Consider the following 19,192-nt stretch of genomic DNA (forward strand, 5'->3'; position numbering starts at 1 on the left):
CAGGGATGCAGGGATGGTTTAATATAAGGAAATCCATCAATGTAATCTACTACATAAACAAACTCAAAGACAAAAACCACATGATCAAACCCTACACAATGACACTTTTTAACAGAAATGCATTATACACACTAAACAGGGTTGTGTATAATGCCAAAGGCCAAAAGAGATTTTATTTGATTTAATAAGGTAGCTTTATCTAGATCACTCCAAGAAACAGACAGTTAATGAATTTTCTTGGAAGAAATCCACTGCTAGTGGACCACATCCTTCTCCTTTGCAATGAATTGCTCCTGAGGGAATATGTGAGACCTAGGACAATTGCTAAGCTCTAATATCCCATAAGAGATAAGATCTCACATTGCCTCTTCTGGGAAATAGATAAGTAAATCCTCTGGTAGCCCAAGCCTGGAACACTCGAATATTACTTGGGTTCTGATGTTGTGAACAGTTTAATCTGCAGTCCTGCTACATGACATGTATAGGACTTCCATAGCTACCAAAGGAGGAACCTGCTTGTGATCTTGTTAGACTCCACTTGAAAGAGAAACAGACTCCGAGTCTCAGGAAATTTTTCAGGTTATATCAATCAACATAGAGGATGAAAGAAGAGGTACCAGGTCATTGTGATGGTGGCTGAGACAGACACAGGCAATGTGGTGAGCTCAAAACTGGGGTGGGACAAAATCTTTAATGTAAAGAAGGTTTGATTTCCAGCTCCAAAGAGCAAGGAGAGGAGGGCAGTTATGATCACTGGACAAAGAAAGTGCAGCCAAGTCCTGGCAACTGCAGTGCTTAGAAGGAAAGACAATAGACATCTCAAAGGCTTTGCATCCAAAAGGCAGGATTCCAAGGAACTCAGTGCAATCTACAAACATTTTTAGTGACAGAGTCCAAAAGACAGTCTGCAGGGAGTGCTGATTGAGAAGCCTCTGAAGGTTTTGAGAACAAGGAGCATGGCGTGGGGCAGAGACATCCCTATGGGCAGGAAGACAGGCAGTGAAAGAAATCTCATCCTTCATATGGAAGAAATCCTGGGTGCATAATTTAGGGTGACTGTGAGTGCCATACTCTCATCCTAAAGCACACATTCAGAAAGGACAGTATTCTCGAGGGGGAGAGTATATGCTTTGCCTGAGAAGTTTCTTCCTGTGGGATACATCCTATATACTAGGGCTTGCATTAAGACAAGTATGTACTTGGCCCATAGAACACAAATGTGGACTGAAAAGAAGTTTTAATTTATTGGTTCTTTGGTCAGTACTTTCCACACAAAGTCAGGGTGACTGGATTTTTGTTTCATTCACTTCCATGTGCCCCAGTTTCTGAGGGCAGAATAGAGGAGATGGGCTATGGATGTCCAATGTTCATGCTTTCCTGGCTCAGGATTCATATGCAATACTGTACCTCACTTCGTTCCTGACATTAACTCAGACACTGCAGAATCACACTGGTGGAGAAAAGCTTGGCCTTACATATGGTGATGAAGCTGGATTTATCAACCATCGTTACATCTAAATTACTGTGGCATATTATTGCGTATTAAAATACAGACAGTGAAATTTAATTTCAGACTAGCTATCCAGTTCTGGAAAAGCTTAAGAGTCTTTGGGAACTAAGAGATTTTAATGAAGAAATGAGATAGAGATTCCAAAAGAGATATATCATATACAAGAAAGAATATCATTTCCAGACATGAAGTCTAGGTAAGGGTTAGCAGAAAATCTTCCTAGCTAAGGAATTGAAAACTATTGCATTTGACTAACAGAGCAGACAGAGCAATGATGGGGCTATTGTGGAAAAGACAGGGGGCAGATCCCTGGATCACCTGGACTGAGCCATCACTGAAAGACAAACTGAGAAGGTACAGAGCAGCATCTGTTTAGACAACCAGTAAGAAAAGGACCCTGTCACTGCACAATAGTTATCAGGAGGAAATGCTCTGGGTTCAAACATAGGCTCTGAAAGGTTATTTCTCTGTCTAAAAGACTCCACATTGCAGTATGCCATTTGGAATCAAAAAGAGTAAGGATCACACTGAGGTTCTGCTGATTTCTGGTGTTTGACTTTGAGGCAACTCACAGAACTTACCTTCCTCACTCAGCACAAATGTTACAGAAAGGTCGAATAGTCACTCTGATGGGGATTTAAAATTTAAGGGTTTGGGCATCAGGGTCCATAATGGGAACAACTAGATTCATGTCTGTTGTTCTTCCTATCTCAACTGGAGGTGCAGGCAGGAACACATAACTCAATATTGCCAAACTGAAGTTTAATTAACTGGATATGGACTTATCTATATAGTTTAAAGCTGTTAGCCTATTGCTAGCACACTCTCTCAGCTGGCTACAAGCTTACTCTGATTTATGTACCATTGCGCCTGTCTCTCCCTGTTTGTCTCACTGCCTACCTCCAGCTCCATCCATTCCACATCCTCCAAGCCTCTCTGTGTCTGTCTGCCTGCTGCTCCTGTGTCTGTCTCTGTACCTCTGCCACCTTATCTGCCTGCCCGGAAGTCCTGCCCCCACAATTCCTACCCCAGCTCCAGCTGTCAGCTCTTCATTATATAAAAAGCCATGGTCCAGTTTGAAACAATCAGCAGCAGGACAACAGCTGATCCATCTCTTAATAAGTTGCCTTTTGGCCTTGAGAGCCCTTTGACCTTCACCAGGGCACCTTGCATATTAAAATATGATAATCTCATAGAATCATCTTTTGGGCAGTTGAAGAACAAGCATTTACATATAAAAAACTGCTGATGGTCCATAGAAATGACAATACCAAAATCCTGCCAGCACTTAGCTCTCTATCCCACAGCAATATAGAGACACACCTTCATATAATGTGAAGGAAAGTCAAACCAATAGCTCATTTTACAAAAAGTGTCGCCTTCCCCTGGACAGGGTGACCCTTTTTGATCATGAAATCTCAGATCTAGCAGAGCCAGGCTTTCAGTGTAGTATAATTCAATGGAGGAGCTGTTCTCCCAGATCCCCAGCACCCTGATGTCTCTCCCTAGCTGTTCAGAATCTTGGTTGTCCCCCTTAGCTGTTTCTGCCCTCATTTGTTACTGCTTACAGTAAGTGCATATTCCCTTGTACACAGATGGGTTGTAACATTCTACCTGCATTAGCATCCTATGTTCCAGAGGCATGCTGTGTTTCTCTCAAACACAGCATGCTACAAGTATATATTGTGTTTTCAGTCTGGACAATGCACAGTTGTGAACAAGAAATAGGACTTTATCAAGAAAATAGAAGGCATCATGACTGCCTAACCAGGAACTGAACAAGAGCATTGATAGACATGTTAGTGTGTGTGTGTGTGTGTGTGTGTGTGTGTGAGAGAGAGAGAGAGAGAGAGAGAGAGAGAGAGAGAACTAATGAAAAAAGAGGCCATGGATCTGAAACAGAACAATGAGAGGTATGTAGGAGAGTTTGGAGGAAAGGGAAAATGATGTAATTATGTTAAAATCTCAAAAGATAAAATAAATAATTTTTAGAAAGGCATTAGAGAAAGATAACAAAGGAATCTTAGCATATAGAGAGTGACAGGAATTTTTAAGTAAGAAACTGGCTCAGTATTTGAAGATCACCTTAAGAATTAATATTACTGATTTAATTGGAATTGTGTTTTAATCACATTTTGATTGAGAGAGGGTAGAATTTTTATGATAATAATTTTTTTACTCTAGAATATGAGGTATTTATCCTTGGTGGCACCAGTCTTCCACAGATACAGGAAGAGCTGGTACACCCTGATAGCTTCAGGCTGCTGTTTGTCCTGGGTCAGGGTATGCAGGTAGAGCTGGTGGTCCCTGATAGGAGCAGGACTCTTTTTTTCCTAGGCCACAGCAGGACTCCAGAGATGTAGGTGAAGTTGTAGAACTAGATATGAAGTGCAGAAGGAGCTAAGAGGAAGTCTCCACTGCTGGGTTTGTCCAGAGGGGGTGGCAGTCAGCGAATTGGAGTAGGGGGCATCACCTGGTGGTCGATGATGGCTGCAGTTGTCTGGGACTGTGGTCAGATGCATGCAAACAGAAGATGGAGGGCAAAGGTGTCAGTGCAGACCTTGGCTGCTGGGCTTGCTTGGGACTCAGGAGGCAGGCGTTTGGGGCTTGGGGAAGTCACTTGGTTGGCCCTGGCCACAGCAGGCCTCTGGAGAAACAGATGGAGCTGTGGCCAGGGAATGGGTACAAAAGGGACCTACCTCTGTAGTCTTATGCAGCATATGTTTGGTAAGTTAAGTAAGAAATTGGAAGTGAAGTGTGTTTATAGGTATAATTAAAATATGATTATAATGTGTATATTTATCTGTGGGCCTGGGTACCAAAGGTTTTCTACGGAGATCTCTGTCCAGGCCAGGTGGGAAGGTTTTAGTGAAGGGAAGTGAGCGCAGGCAAGGAGATAAAGTCTCTGCCATGCCTTCTAGGTCCTTGGTAACTCTGAGCCTCCCTGAACTCATTGGGTCAGGCTGGGCCAGCGAAAAGCTGACAATCCAGTGAGGAGTGCAGTAGGATCTCCAGTGGCTCTTCGAGAGAGAAGATCTCTTCCCAAGTGTTACATACAGCTCTTGGAACAAAAGGCTCACACAAAGGAATAGTTCTCGCAAACCTTTAATTCCCTGCATGGCTTTATATACAGTACTGGGGGTGACTCAGGGTTTGACAGCAGGTACCTCTCATTGGCTTGGACTGAGAGTTTGGCAGAAACCTTATTTGTATGTGGGAAGGCTTGGTGCTATTCCTAAGTGGCTGATATCCATGCATCTCCTGTGAGGGTTGTGGGGGTGGTAACTCCGACGAGAGCCAGGATCCAGGAGACATGAGAGAACTCCTTCCATCCCATGTAAGTGAATTATCACTACCGCGTCCCGGAATTCAGGATCTAGCCTCGACTGGAAACCAGGCTGTCTGCTCGTAGCCCACTGCCCCACAACTCCCCCTTTTCTTTTTATAAGGGAGAGGTGTCACCAGAATAACTGACTCCTATGTCGGGAACAGTTTGATACTGAACCAAGACCTGATTGGTAGTGACGTTTGCAATGCTACTTATCTGCTGCTTTAGAAACTGAATGAGACAGGGTGTCAAGAAAAGCAAGGCTCCAGTGGCTAGTATGGGGCCAAGGAGGGGAAGAACCTAGGCTACCAAGGAGTTAGAGTACCAAGGGGTAGGGGTGTTGGGAGTATAGTGTGCCTGGAGGTTCCCCTGGAGTTCTTTGAGCATTTTTATATCTTGTTCTACCAGCCCAGATTCATTGGCATAAAAACAACATTTCTCCCCAAGCAAAATGCAAGTTCAGCAGTCAGTAAGTCCAGGGTTCTCCGATTTTGGAGAACAACTCCTGCTAAGGAGGTTATTTGGCGTTGAAGAGACTCAAGGCTGTCTGAGGTGGAAGCCATTGCCTAGTCAAGCTCATCTTAGAAATCACTGGCCAGATGTTCTTTTTGGATGAGGGCTGCTCCATCAGTTCCTGTTGCACCCAGAGAGACAGCAAGGCCTTGTCCAATGAGCAGAGGGATGAAGATCTCTCTCTTCTATTGACTTTCTCCCATCTGCAATGCGAGTTCTTCAGGTTCGTAGAGATAAACCAAGGGGACAATTATCACGGGGGTGCAGGAGCCTTGAAAAGGGGGGGTTCATATAGGCACCTATAGTGCCTTTGCACCAGAGGAGGGCAGGAGGATTAACACAGACTGATTTGGTGATGTTGATGTCATGGACACATGTAAGATGGGGTTTTGAGGAGGGTCCTAGAAGGCAAGGGGGGGTATGTCAAAGAGAGGAATGTCCTGTACTTTCCTCATGGGTAGGATTTCATGGAGGTCATGAAGGGAAATGTTAATGGGAACAGCTGCTAATAATGGTCGGGAGAGAGAAGCACAGAAAAAGCATTCGGAGGAGTTGGGATACGATGTTAAGGAAAGGAGGTCAGCTGTGTATTGGATGTACTGCAGCTCCTTCTGAGACAGATTTTCCTGTTGGATAATGTTAGCATGAGTAAAGACTGATTTGGAGGCAAGAACAAGCTCATGGGAGATGTGCAGGTCAGCAACTGGGTATTTGGCATAGCCACTGGGGTAAAGTTTACTCCAGTTCGCCAACATTCATCACATGGATCGCTGATGGAAAGCTGAAAATGAGTTTTAAGGTTGGTGAACATTGTGCCGCCATGACTGGTGGATTCCATTCTGCAGCTCCAGTATCTGCAACCTCAATATATAGAGACCTCCTGGAGACATTCACCTGTTTCGGTAAAGAAAGCAGAGAAAAGGGCTGGGTGTAGTGGTGATGGAATCTGGGTGTAGGGAGATCTTAATCCTAGTTCAACATCCTTCTAGTGGACAGTCCTCGGTCCCTATAACTTTGTTGTGTCCATTGTAGATTTCCCTAGCATATAATCTTCAATGGTAGGTGTTGGGAAGCCTAAGGAGAGGCTAGGCAGCAGTAGAGTTAGCATGAGAATGACAAAAACAGCCAAGAGAATAGAGGAGATGGGGGCTTGTGGAGGGTACATGGCCTAGGTTGCAGTCACCAAGTCATGGATGTGCTTCCAGGAGATCTTGTCCTTCTTGGTGTGGTGTTTCCTCTGCCTCCTCCTCCCCTTCTTCTGCCCTTGATCTGCCAGTGAGAGGAGGGCCATCTTCTTGGTTGGTGGGGTGGTGTCAGGCATTTCTGGCAGGAACCCAGATAGGCTTAGGCTGGTCCTGTGTAAAGACACAAGCAAAACCCCTCCCAGTTGTAAAGGAGGGGGTCTGGTCCTTTCCAAATTCCATCCACAGGATCTCGCCATCGTACTAGAATTGGGGGGGGGGGGCTAATTTTGGTGTATGCCAATGGAGGGAGATAGGAGGATGTTTGGAGTTTTTGTAGGTGTTAAATATGTTTAGGGTAGTCAGAGCCATACATTAGGGGAATAGGTGGTTGCCTTTTGTTTTAGGAGTTGGGCTTTTAAGGTTTGATGTGCTCTTTCTATTATTCCTTGGCCCTGGGGGTTGTGGGCGAATTCCCATATGATAGGCAGTTTCCCAGTGTGTGCAGAAGGTTTTGAATTGAGAGATAGTGAAGGACTGGACATTATCAGATTTTATCTGTTGAGGAATGCCCATGATGGCAAAGGTAGGGAGCATATGATGAATCAATCTTTTTGAGTTTTCACCTCTTTGGGCTGTAGCCCATATAAAATGTGAGTACGCATCTATGGCAACAAAAACATATTTCTGTCTACCTAATTGGGGAATATGGGTGACATCAATTTNCCATAAGGCATTGGACTTAAGGGCTCTGGGGTTGGTGCCCATCATCTGTAAAGCTGGGGTGGTAATGAGGGATGCACAAGAGGAGCATGTCTTTATTATCCTCTGGAGTTGAGCAAGAGGGATGTGGGGGAAGCGAGCCTGAAGCCCCTTTATAACTGTGTGTGTGCGTGAATGAAATTGATCTGCTTGATCAGTGGAGGTCATGAATGTCCCTGTTGAGGCAGTTTTTTCAGTGAGTGCATTTCCCTCAGATATAGGACCTGGCAGGGGACTATGCAATCAGACATGCTAGATGTAGATGGGGGAGACTCTTTCCTGTAGGAGGGTGGAGTCCTGTATGAGTAGAGATGAAAGTGGGTGGGCATCTAGTTTGATGAAGGATCTTGACAACCAGGGGAACAAATTGACAGCATATACATTGTCTGTAAAGAGGTTAAGGGGGCCCTTGACTTCTTTTAGAGCTAGATAGATGGCATATAATTCTTTATATTGGGGGGAGTGACTGGGTAGCTCTTTAAATCAGAGGATAGGGGGTTCATCCTCAGTGAAGTAGTATATTAGTGCTGCAGCCCCCCTCTTTCCCTCATGAGTGAATATTGAGGGGGCTCCTGCTATGGGCCCTTTTAAGAATAGTTTGGGAGGCAGCCATCGCAACAGAGGAAGGGTAGAGGCCCATTTCTCTTCAGGATAATGGTTGTCAATTTGTCCTGGGAATCCTGTTATATTGATAGCAAAGTGGGAGTGATTTTTGATTAACCACTGAATATCAGAGAGGGAGAAAGGGATGACAAGAATGTCAGGTTCTTTCCTAAGGGTTTGCAAGGCTCTATCCCTGCCATTTTTAATCATGCTGGCAAGTGCATCTACCTCATTTAAAATTTGGGGTGTGCCACCCATCTGGGTGTGGAGCCATTCTAGCACCTCCTGAGGTTGGTAAAGGGCCCCCACAAGTGTGGGAGAAGAGTTAAAGATGAGGAGCTGTATAGATTTTGCTGGGTCATACCTAGCAAGAGCCATCTTTTAGGGCTGCATTGACAGAATTTACAGCTTGGACTGCCTCTGGGGACAGTGTTCTCAGGGAGGAGGGACTTTTGTCTCCTTTCAGGAGGTTAAAGAGGGTTTGAAGGGTGCTTGTGGGAAGGGAGGAGCCAGGACCAAAGCCAATTGAGGTTACCCAGAAAGCTCTAGAGGGAGGCGAGAGTTAATTTTTGAGGGAAGGAAAGGGTGGGTTTGAGGGGATTTTTGAAGTAATGGATATCTCTGTTCCTAAAAATGCAATGGGTGGAATAAGTTGAATTTTGTGAGGGGATATTTTGAACCCTAGGACAGATAAAGAGGGTATTATCTGGTCCTTAAGTTCAGAGGGGGAGGTAGAAGAGTCTCCCCAAACTAAAATATTATCCATGTAATGATATTGAGTCCTTGGTCTAAACAGGGTTTTAATGCAGTGGCTACAGCCTCCTGACAAATGGTTGGACTGTTAGCCATTCCCTGTGGGAGAACAGTCCATTCATTTATCTACATGTTTTATTGTTCCATCTAACATTCCCTTTCTTTACATTTTTTAAATGAGCTCTCATGGAGCCCAGGATAGACTCAAATTCACTATGTAATAGAGTCTAGCTATTAACTACTCATCTTTCTAAATTTATCTCTGTGAGCTAGAATCACAAGTGCTGCACCACCACCACCACCACCACCCCACAGCTTTGCACTTCTAGAAGAGAGGTTTTGATCTTCTTTTTCCCATTCTGCTGAAGCATTGAAGAATACGCTGGATATCACAGGTTTCTCTAAGTAGTTTTCTTAACTACTAGACACATGGTTTCTAGAAGACTGGGAAACATGAACTGTTGTCTTCAGAATATTACATTTGTGACACTGATGGATCAGAAGAGGTGCTGCCCATAGATCCAAGAATGCTTTGCATAGGTATGGCAGGATGAATCAAATGATCTTATATTTGATGTAGGTAGTTATGTCCATCTCTTGAGATTGAAAATTTGTCTGGGGAAGCATTATTACTGTGTTAGTTATTGGCACTGAACCAAGAGAAGTGCCATTTAGTAGCTATAAGACACATGAAAGTGAGTGAACAAATCTTCCTTGATCTTCAGAGCATAGCTAAGTAAACCTATATAGTACAGCTAGAGACACGTTACACAGATAACATGCAGAAGAGCATGCAAGAAGATTATTTGAATGGTTGTCATTTATATCTTGCAGAACTTTCTGGAAGAGTACCTTCATCAGACTACATTAAGTGTCCTATGCATGTACCAGATGGCTATGATACAAACACTGTCATTTTTCCAGAGATCAGAGAAAAGTTTGCTGAGTACTCAACTGAAACAAAACATCTCAGAAAGCTAACTCAAGACTTTCCTTACTGACTTCTGTGCTCATGGAAAGAGAGAACCAGACCAGTACCTTTGAGTTCCTCCTCTGGGGACTGTCAGAGCAGCCACAGCAGCAACACATCCTCTTCCTGGTCTTCCTGGGGATGTACCTGGTCACAGTAGCTGGGAATCTGCTCATTGTCCTGGCCATTAGCACTGATGTACGACTCCACACCCCCATGTACTTCTTCCTTGCCAGCCTGTCCTGTGNTGACATCCTCNTCANNTCCACNANAGTGCCNAAGGCCCTAGTGAACATCCACACCCAAAGCAGGACCATCTCCTATGCAGGATGCCTGGTCCAGCTCTATTTTTTCTTAACTTTTGGAGACATGGACATCTTCCTCCTGGCCACAATGGCCTATGACCGCTTTGTAGCTATTTGCCACCCTCTCCACTATAGGATGATCATGAGCTTCCAGCGCTGCTCACTCTTAGTGACANCCTGTTGGACCCTTACAAACCTTGTTGCCATGACACACACCTTCCTCATATTCCGACTCTCCTTCTGCTCTAGGAAGGTCATTCCAGACTTCTTCTGTGATCTGGGACCCCTAATGAAGATCGCTTGCTCTGAAACCCGAATCAATGAGCTTGTGCTTCTCTTCCTGGGTGGTGCAGTCATCTTAATCCCCTTTTTGCTCATCCTTGTGTCTTATATTCGCATTGTGTCAGCCATTCTCAGGGTCCCTTCTGCCCAAGGAAGGCGTAAGGCCTTTTCTACCTGTGGGTCCCACCTTTCTGTGGTGGCCCTGTTCTTTGGGACAGTGATAAGGGCTTATCTATGTCCCTCATCCTCTTCCTCTAACTCAATGGTAGAGGACACAGCAGCTGTTGTCATGTATACAGTGTTGACACCCCTGCTGAACCCCTTCATTTACAGCCTGCGGAACAAAGACATAAAGGGAGCACTGGTCAGAATTCTCAAGGGCAAAGTCTCCTTCTCCTGGGCCCAGGGACTTCTGCAGAGAAAGTGAAGATGTCCTCAATCTGCTGTGCTGAGGATCTTTCAGAAATGTCTACCTCGATTGTCTCTTTCTGAACCCCACATATGCTTTGTCACACTCCATTCCTTGACCCCTCTCCTGAAATTTCTTAGATTTGAGGAAAATGAAGATGTATCTTTAGAATTTGATTTATTATGAATGGCTTCTTTGTTCATTTGTTTTGTAACATGTGCCCCAGGATGATGGTTTAGTCAATGACAGATGGCATACAAGACAACTGTTTCTATGGAGACAAGTATTCTGGAGCGGAAGACTTGTTTTGTTTTTGTTGTTGTTTTAGAAGTAGTTGTTGTATTTGTCCAAAAGAAAATGAAGATTTTGAAGAATATCCACCTTCAATTTTTTGCTCATATCCACCGTCCCCCACCCACTTTCTCCAATGTTCCTCCACATTCTCAAATTCATGTCCTCTTCATCTATTGTATACTCATTTATACATGTACTCACAAGTATATGTCTCCTACTGATTCTAATATTCCCCCACAAAAACAAGGGGTTTTGATTGAACACTGGGATGTTGGCAACCTTCCACAGTTGCTTTCCATAAAGAAAATTGATTCTCCCTCATTACCAGCAGCTGATTTCACACAGCTCTTAAACTGTGGGCAGGAACTGGTATAGTCTTGTGAAGGCAACTATAGATGTTGAAGGCTCATCTATCCCTGTCATGTCCTGAAGACATTGTTTTAAAGAGTTCCTCCAGGTTCTCTGGCCCTTACACTCTTTCCGTCCTCTCTTCCACAGTGATTCTTACCCTCCTCCTGTGACCTTGTGTTTTATTGTCATTACAAACATATTGCCCCCATGCCCCAAAGAGTATAGCACATGTAATTATGCACAACACAGAGCACTGATGGTGGTGATAAAAGACTAGGTGGTAGCTATCTGTGTTCACTCTCCCCTTTGTCATCATTTTAAAGGAAACTCCACTTACAAAAATCTTGTGTTAAACAATGCTCTTTGTTCTGCTAAGAGCATATTCTTATTGTGTATTTGGAACAGGGAAACGTGGATTTTTTAATATAATTTCATTTATTATTATTAATTAACATTTTTATCATATATAGTAAAATATATAAATTATATAATGTAAATTAACAAGATCAAATTAACCAATTTAAAATATTTAAATCTTAAGAATAAAAATTAAAATTTAAAAATGTTTAAAAGTTTGATTAATAAGCCGGGCTGGGTGGCACACACCTTTAATCCCAGCACTGAGGAGGCCGAGGCAGGCAGATTTCTGAGTTCGAGGCCAGCCTAGTCTACAAAGTGAGTTCCAGGACAGCCAGGGTTATACAGAGAAACCCTGTCTCAGAAGACCAAAATAAAAGTTTGATTAATAATGTCATGGAGAATGAGTTATTGATGAAAATATTGACAAGTAAAGTCAATATCAGTTGAAAAAGACTTTCCAACTTGAAAGGAACAAGTATATTTTTCCTCCAAAAAACAGGATATTATTACTATTTATTGCATACATTTGTAAACTATAAACAGATTTGTAGATGTTAAAACAAAACTCTTTTTACTTTTAAGTAAAAAGATTCATGAATACTTTACAATGAGAATATAATTTTGAGCTCTCCTACTAGATGGGCCTTAAATCAATTAGGTGAGGGTATTAGTTACCACTGGTAATCTTTCAGGATCAGTCATAATTGGTAGGCTTTGCAGCTGTGTAGGATTACTGATTGCTTTCCTCCCTTGCAGCTAGCTTATGTAACACCATCCCATAATATGAGAGCTAGTCCTCAGGGAGGAGGATTCACAGTCACTGTACATTTCAAGTGAAAAAAGAAAACAGATTCAAAATTTATAATGACAAATTATAAAGATTAGAAAAACTGAGAGCAAAGTATAATGGCACATATTACACAGAGAAACCCTTTCTCAAAAAACCAAAAAAAAAAAAAAAAATGCCATTAGGAAGCATTACTTTGCATGAGAACCTAAATTAACTTAAAAATTAAATTTACTTAAAACATAAACATTTTAGGAGGTAACTTTAGTCTGACTTAAACTTTATTCAATGTACAGATGTAGCAAATGATTACATGTTACTTTTGAAGAAATATATTTCAGGACAAAATGCCAATGTCAGAAAATAAGGATTATTTAAATACACCTTCAAATTGATTCATATTTATCCCAAAAGTCTAAATAAATAACAGAAGTATGTGTGTGTGTATGTGTGTGCATGTGCACATGTGTGCACAAGCATTCATGGGTGGTACATACACACGTGTGCTCTTTGAGACACTCTCTCACTGAATTTGGAGCTCACCAGTTTGGTTAGACAGTCGAGTGAGCCCCAGGAGAAGTTGCTGTCCCCACTTTCCCAGGTCTCAGGTTGTGGATACATACCACTACACTTGGCTCTTTATGTGGGTGTTAGGGATCGATTCTCAGGTCCTCATGCTTGAACAGCAGACAGTTTACTGACTGAGCCTTATCTCCACCCACAGTATCAGAGTATTTAGAGCAAAATTTCTGAGCACAACATTTGATACTTACCTTAGTATTTTCTTCACACAAATCTAAACAGTGTTAATAATCTATATGTTACATGTGAGATAATAGTTTGGTGAAGAGCATGAATTTGAAGACTGTGAAGGAATTCAGAGAAACACTTTCTAACCCTAGTGCCACACAAAGAGAGAACTACAGTCATAATTATGTACTTAATGCTATATCTACAAAATATTTGGTTATTTTTGTTATACATTTTTATGCTGTGTATTAATTTAAAAAGTTAAGGTCTAGTTATGACTTTTCTACCCATGAATATAATACACATTGATCATATTAACCCTTTCAGCTACTCCTTCTCACTTATTCCTCCCCCTCACTTTTCCCTTTCCACTCCTGGTAGTTCCTTACAACACCCACTCCAGTGGAAGCTGCATGACAAGTACAAAAGCTTGGCTGCAGTCCTGAAGCAAAAAGTTTCACAGAAACTGGTCTCCTGTAGGCCCTCCATCCTGTAACATGGATGTGGTCCAGATTTGTCCTTGAAATAGTCAGTAGAGGATTTTGTGTGCGTTCTTTCAGTATTGTTTTATTATAGGTGCCTCTAAGGAATGATTTTACAAATAGCCAAGTTAGATTGCATGTTATTTCCTGGCCTCTTCCAGTGTCCTAACATCCTAGTCAATCACTGAGCTGACCTTGGACTTAGAATATCAAAAGAATGTTACTTATTCAGACAAAATGCCTCCAGTGTTGAAAGAGACATGGTGAAAGAAATCAGGCATTGCAGTTTACTGGATAAGAGTTAGAAATCTCGGGGCAAGTTCAGCAAAGTAAACTTAGAATTCTCATTACATCAGTCATATATGGCAGGCTACTTTACATACTAGAAGAAAGTTGGTGGGCTCCTCTGGTAAATGGAGGTTCCCCCACAAACACTTTTAATAACAGCTGAGTCACTCCCATATGCAGGAATTTATAATGGTCTAAGAAGAAGGTGGGTTGTGGTTTAAGAAGGAAATAGAGTGTTATGTTATTCACAGAAAGGTAAGCAAGCACAGAACCTCCCTGGTGTATACTTTCATAAAGTCCAGAAGAATACAATAATTGAAGTGTTTACTAAGGGACCCCTCATAGTGGGTTATACAATACTCTAGAAATGTGGCTAGGGCATGAAACCCTCACACCTGGCTTCTAGGAATAAGGTTGATTTTTATGTCAGTTGTAAGCACTGCCAAGTTCCTACTACTTTTATGTATGCATTTTTCTGTTTTGTGTAAAGAGTCATTATGCATAGGATGACCTCAATGTATCTTGGCTGTTGTATCACCTAACTTCCCTGTTTTCTTCTGTAGTCAGCTGTATAAGTCTGATGCTCGCTTTGAAAGATTACACTCAGATTCAGCACTCTCTTGTGTTCATGTCTGTTTATCACTTGCAGACTCCTTGTCCACCTGATTGCCAGAACCTTGATTCTCCCTGGATTGAAGGACCCCCAACTGGGTCTGACCAAGGCAGTTCCTCCCCTTAAAAAGTAAAGGGTTGTGGTGATAGTGGTGGTGGTGGTGGTGATGATACTGGTGGTGGTGGTAGTGGTGGTGGTGTGGTTTAGTGTTTTTTGGGAGGGATGTAGTTTTGTTTTGTTTGTTTTGTTTTTGTTTTGTTGTATTTTTGATTTTGTTTTTGGGGGTGGGTTTTTTTGTCTATTTGTTTTGGGGGGATTTTTTCTTTGCTTGCTTATTTTGGTTTGGTTTGGTTTTTTCACATTTATTTATTGGGGAATTTGCATGTGAACCTCAGTTCTTTCCTTTCATCACATGAGTCCTGGAAAGGGATCAAAATTATCAAACTCAGCAACTAACACCTCTACCTACTGAACTATCTTGTTGGCCAAGAAGAAAAATGTTTTGAGCATGTTCCTTCTACTAGTGAACTAGATAGCCAATAGCAAAGGGTTTTTTTTTTTTCATTTTATCTTATTTTTAATTTATTTTTTGCATTCCATATTCCATTCCCGCCCCCACCATCCACACTCCGACTGCTCTAATCCCACATGTCTTTGCTACCCCACTCTGTCTCCACATGGATGACTCCACTCTCTACCCCACTTGACTTCTGAACTCCCCGGTGCCTCCAGTCTCTTGAGGGTTAGGTACATCATCTCTGAATGAACACAGACCCAGAAGACCTCTAATGTATGTGTGTTGAGGGGCTTCATATCAGCTGGTGTATAGTGTCTGTTTTGTGATCCAGACTTTGAAAGATCTCAAAGTTCCATATTAATTAAGACTGCTGGTCCTCCTACAGGGTCACCCTCCTCCTCAGCTTCTTTTCAGTCTTCTCTAATTGAACAACAAGAGTCAGCTGCTTTTGTCCATTGGTTGGGTGCAAATTACTGCATCTGATTCTTTGAGCTGCTTGTTGGGTCTTTTGGAGGACAGTCATGATAGGTCCCTTTTTATGAGCGCTCCATAGCCTCTGTAATAGTGTCAAGCCTTGGGACCTCCCCTAGAATTAAATCCCACCTTGGACCTGTCACTGGACCTTCTTTTTCTCAGGCTCCTCTCCATTTCCATCCCTGTAATTATTTCAGACATAAACAATTATAGGTCAGAGGTGTGACTGTGGCATGGCAACCCCATCCCTCACTTGATGTCCTGTCTTCCTACTGGAGATTAGCTCTATAAGTTCCCTCTCCCTATGGGCAAGCATTTCATCTAAGGTCTCTCCTTTGAGTCCTGGGAGTCTCTCACCTCCAAGGTCTCTGGTGCACTCTGGGGGATCCCCCAACCTCCTATTTCCTGAGGTTGCCTGTTTACATTCTTTCTACTGTCCCTCAGGGCTTCAGTCCTTTTCCCTCAACCAATACCAGATCAGGTTCCCTTCTCCACCCACCACTGGCCCCAGCCCTGTCCAGATTCCCTCACAGGTCCCTCCCTCCAAACCCACTTGTGACTGCTTTCTTCTTTGTCTCAAGTGAAACTGAGGCATCCTAACTTAGACACTTCAACTTGTTGAGCTTTTGAAGTTCTAGGGACTGTATCTTGTGTATTCTGTATTATCATTTTTTTGGCTAATACCATGCATATCCTTTTGGGTCTGAGTTACCTAGTTCCATCCATTATTATTGGTTATTTTATTTATTTACATTTCAGAAGCTGTCCCCCTTCCAGGTTTCCCTTCCACCATCTCCCCATCTCATTCCCCTTCCATCTGCCTTGATGAGGGTGCATTCCCACCCACCCACATACCCATTCCCACCTCACCATGCTAGCATACCCCTATGCTGGGGTACCAAGACTCCACAGAAGCAAAGAGCCTCCCCTCCCACTGATGCTAGATAAAGCAATCCTCTGCCCATTTGCAGCTGGAGCCATGGATCCCTCCATGTGTACTCTTTGCTTGGTGGTTTTATTCCTGGGAACTCTGAATGGTCTAGTTAGTTGATGTTGTTATTCTTCCTATGGAGTTACAATCCCCTTAATATCCTTCAGTCCTTCCCCTAATTTTTCCATCAGGATCCCTGTGCTCAGTCTGATGATTGGCTGCAAGCATCCACATCTGTATTGGTTAGGCGCTGGCAGAGCCTCTCAGGAGATAGCTATGCCTGACTCCTGTTACCAAACATTTCTTAGCATCAGCAATAGTGTCTGGGTCTGGTGTCTATATGAGATGGATCCCTAGGCGGGGAAGTCTCTGCTCCACTCTTTGTCCCTGCATTTCCTTTAGAAAAGAACAATTCTGAATTAAGATTTTTGATGTGAATGGGTTTAGCCATCCCTCAACTGAAGTTCATTCCTATACACTGGATATGGTCTCTACAGGTTCTATCTCCCCCTATGTTGGGTAAGTCAACAAATGTCATCCCCGTTGCATCCTGGGAACCTCTTGCTTCATTTCAAGTGGTTACACCCAGTTCCCCATCCCTGACTGCTACACACCTCTATTCAATTTCCTGACCATCTGTACTTCTCCCCGATCTCTCACTGCTTGTCGTACTCCCCCTTGCCCCTCCCCTCCTCTCTCCCTCCCAGGTCCCTACTAGCAGTGTTTTAAAAGTGTGTGTTACTATACCATTGAAAATTAACTGATGTGTATGATGGTATAGAAAAGAAGAATACAGTTTTGTGTTTAAAGAAATTTACCAATATCAAATTCTAATTTTTCTTTTAAATACAAATAGTGCTATTTTGAATGCTATGGGAACTCTAGGAGGTGGGACTCAGCTGGCAAATTATGGGTACTTCTCTGAAGATACAACCCACTTGTTCCAACCAGTTTCTCTGCTTCTTCTTCCACACCAGTAGGCTACCCCACCTACTCGCAGCCACTAATGGAGCCAGTCCTGCCATCACACATTTTGAAGCCATGAGTCAAATGAAAGTTTAATCTCCATAATCTATTCTATCAGGGGTTTTGTCATGACAGTGAGGAAAGTAACTAACAGACTTAGGTCTGTTGGGAACAAAATAAAATAAATGGGGACCCAGGGGGCCCTGGGAGAAGTGGGGAAGGAAAAAAAGCCCACACCCTGCCAGAGTTCCTGTGCTCTGGGCAGGTGGAAGTGGGGAGACTGCCTGGTGCTTTCCACTCGGTCCCGGGTTGGCATTGCCTCTGACCCATGCTATGGGGAGTGGAGAAGGGGCAGCCCTGATGGGGACCTCCTGGAGCTACCTTGTTATCACTCCAGGGATTTGGAACAGAGGGGATAGGGAAGAAGTGCCCAACAATGAGCAGAGTGTGCAGGAGGCCTTGATGGAGCAGAGCAGAGACTCTATGGTTTAAGAGCTTTATTACAGAAATGCAGGTAGAAAGAGAGGAGAGAGAGAGGGGGGGGCTAGAGAGAAGTTTAGAGAGAAAGAGAAAAGGAGAGGAAAGGCTAGAGAGAAAGAGAAAGAGGGAGAGAGGAGAGGAAAGAAGAAGACAAAGAGAAAGGGAAGAGGAGAGAGGAGAGAGAGAAGTGAGAGGACAAAGGAGTAAGAGGGTAAGAGTAAGAGAGCATGGTGAGCTGAACACCCCTTTTTATGGTCTTCACTGTTGCTAGGTAACTGGGGAGGAGTTTAGCCTGAAGGTCAGAAGCTTAGGCCATTGCTTATGTGACCACCAATCATGCTTCTCTTGTGGGGGCTGTGGGAGGTGGTACCTTAGGCAGGGCCGGAGTTCCAGGAGCCTGAAGGGAATGCCTACCATGTCATGAGAGTGAATTATGACCATCGGGGTTCAGACCTCAGCTCGACTGGAGACCAACCTGCACTTCTCCACATAGGTCCAGTCTTCTATCTCCACCACCCCTAAGTTCTAGAAAGCTATCCATGTTGACTCAACAATAGGCTGTCATGTTCTCTGGCTCTAGTTGGGCACAGTCAATGCAGAGTTGCAGGAGAGCTTAAGCAGAAGGAAGAAAGCAAGGGAAATTCATTCTCTAATTAATTACAGGTTGCTCCATATTTAACTAAATTCTTATCTCTTGCCAGGCAACTGGCGTGGGACAGCTGTCAGTTGCTATTCATCTCTGTCTTGCTCGCTGCCTGTGTGTTTTAATTGTCCCCATTCCCAACCAAGTAGGTCCTAAGACTTCTCGAAACTAACCTCAAGTTGTGTCTGTACGGTCTCCCTATCTTTCCTAACATTCTAAGTTATAAAGTTTAATTGATTCATTGGTATTGTATTGATTTCATATCTGATTTTTTAAGAAAGGATCTTACTAAGAATCTTGGGCTATCCCCACCCAAGTTATCAGTTTACACTAGAGTGGTCTTTTTGTCTAGCCTTAGTAGTGCTGGGGATAAAAGTATATGCCACAACTTCAAGTTTCTAACTTCTTACAAGATACCCAAGTCTTCAGTCACATTACCTTTCTGTAATATTATAATTAATCAAAACTTCCAATTAAGTAATCAAAACACATAATAGTTATTATTAACTTAATAGATGTTGGCTCCTCCCTCTAAGCCTTGTGTTCCGCCTCTTGCAGACAGGNTGGGAGTTTCTCCCTGAAACCCTGGATCTGGACAGCGTCCTCGAACCGCCCACTGTCACCGCCCACCGTCGCCGGA

General features: G+C 43.1%; 1 protein-coding gene and 1 pseudogene across 2 annotated transcripts in view; one reads left to right on the forward strand and one right to left on the reverse strand.

Annotated features, from left to right (window-relative positions):
• The window catches only part of LOC110332227 (olfactory receptor 1P1-like), a 24,375-nt gene extending 13,665 nt beyond the window's left edge, over positions 1-10,710 (forward strand). Inside the window, exons 1-2 of one of the 2 annotated variants that reach the window (XM_021213328.2) lie at positions 405-659; positions 9,575-10,710. In XM_021213328.2, the coding sequence (XP_021068987.1) occupies positions 9,663-10,634 (972 nt within the window). In that variant the 5' untranslated portion in view covers positions 405-659; positions 9,575-9,662 and the 3' untranslated portion in view covers positions 10,635-10,710. Of the gene's footprint in view, positions 1-404; positions 660-9,574 lie in introns of those variants that run through there. The other variant, XM_029546419.1, reaches the window with a different exon arrangement.
• Positions 1-19,192, reverse strand: part of LOC110332228 — a 38,136-nt pseudogene that overhangs the window by 17,476 nt on the left and 1,468 nt on the right.

The sequence above is a fragment of the Mus pahari genome, chromosome 14 (genome assembly GCF_900095145.1).
Source record: "Mus pahari chromosome 14, PAHARI_EIJ_v1.1, whole genome shotgun sequence".
NCBI lineage: Eukaryota > Metazoa > Chordata > Mammalia > Rodentia > Muridae > Mus > Mus pahari.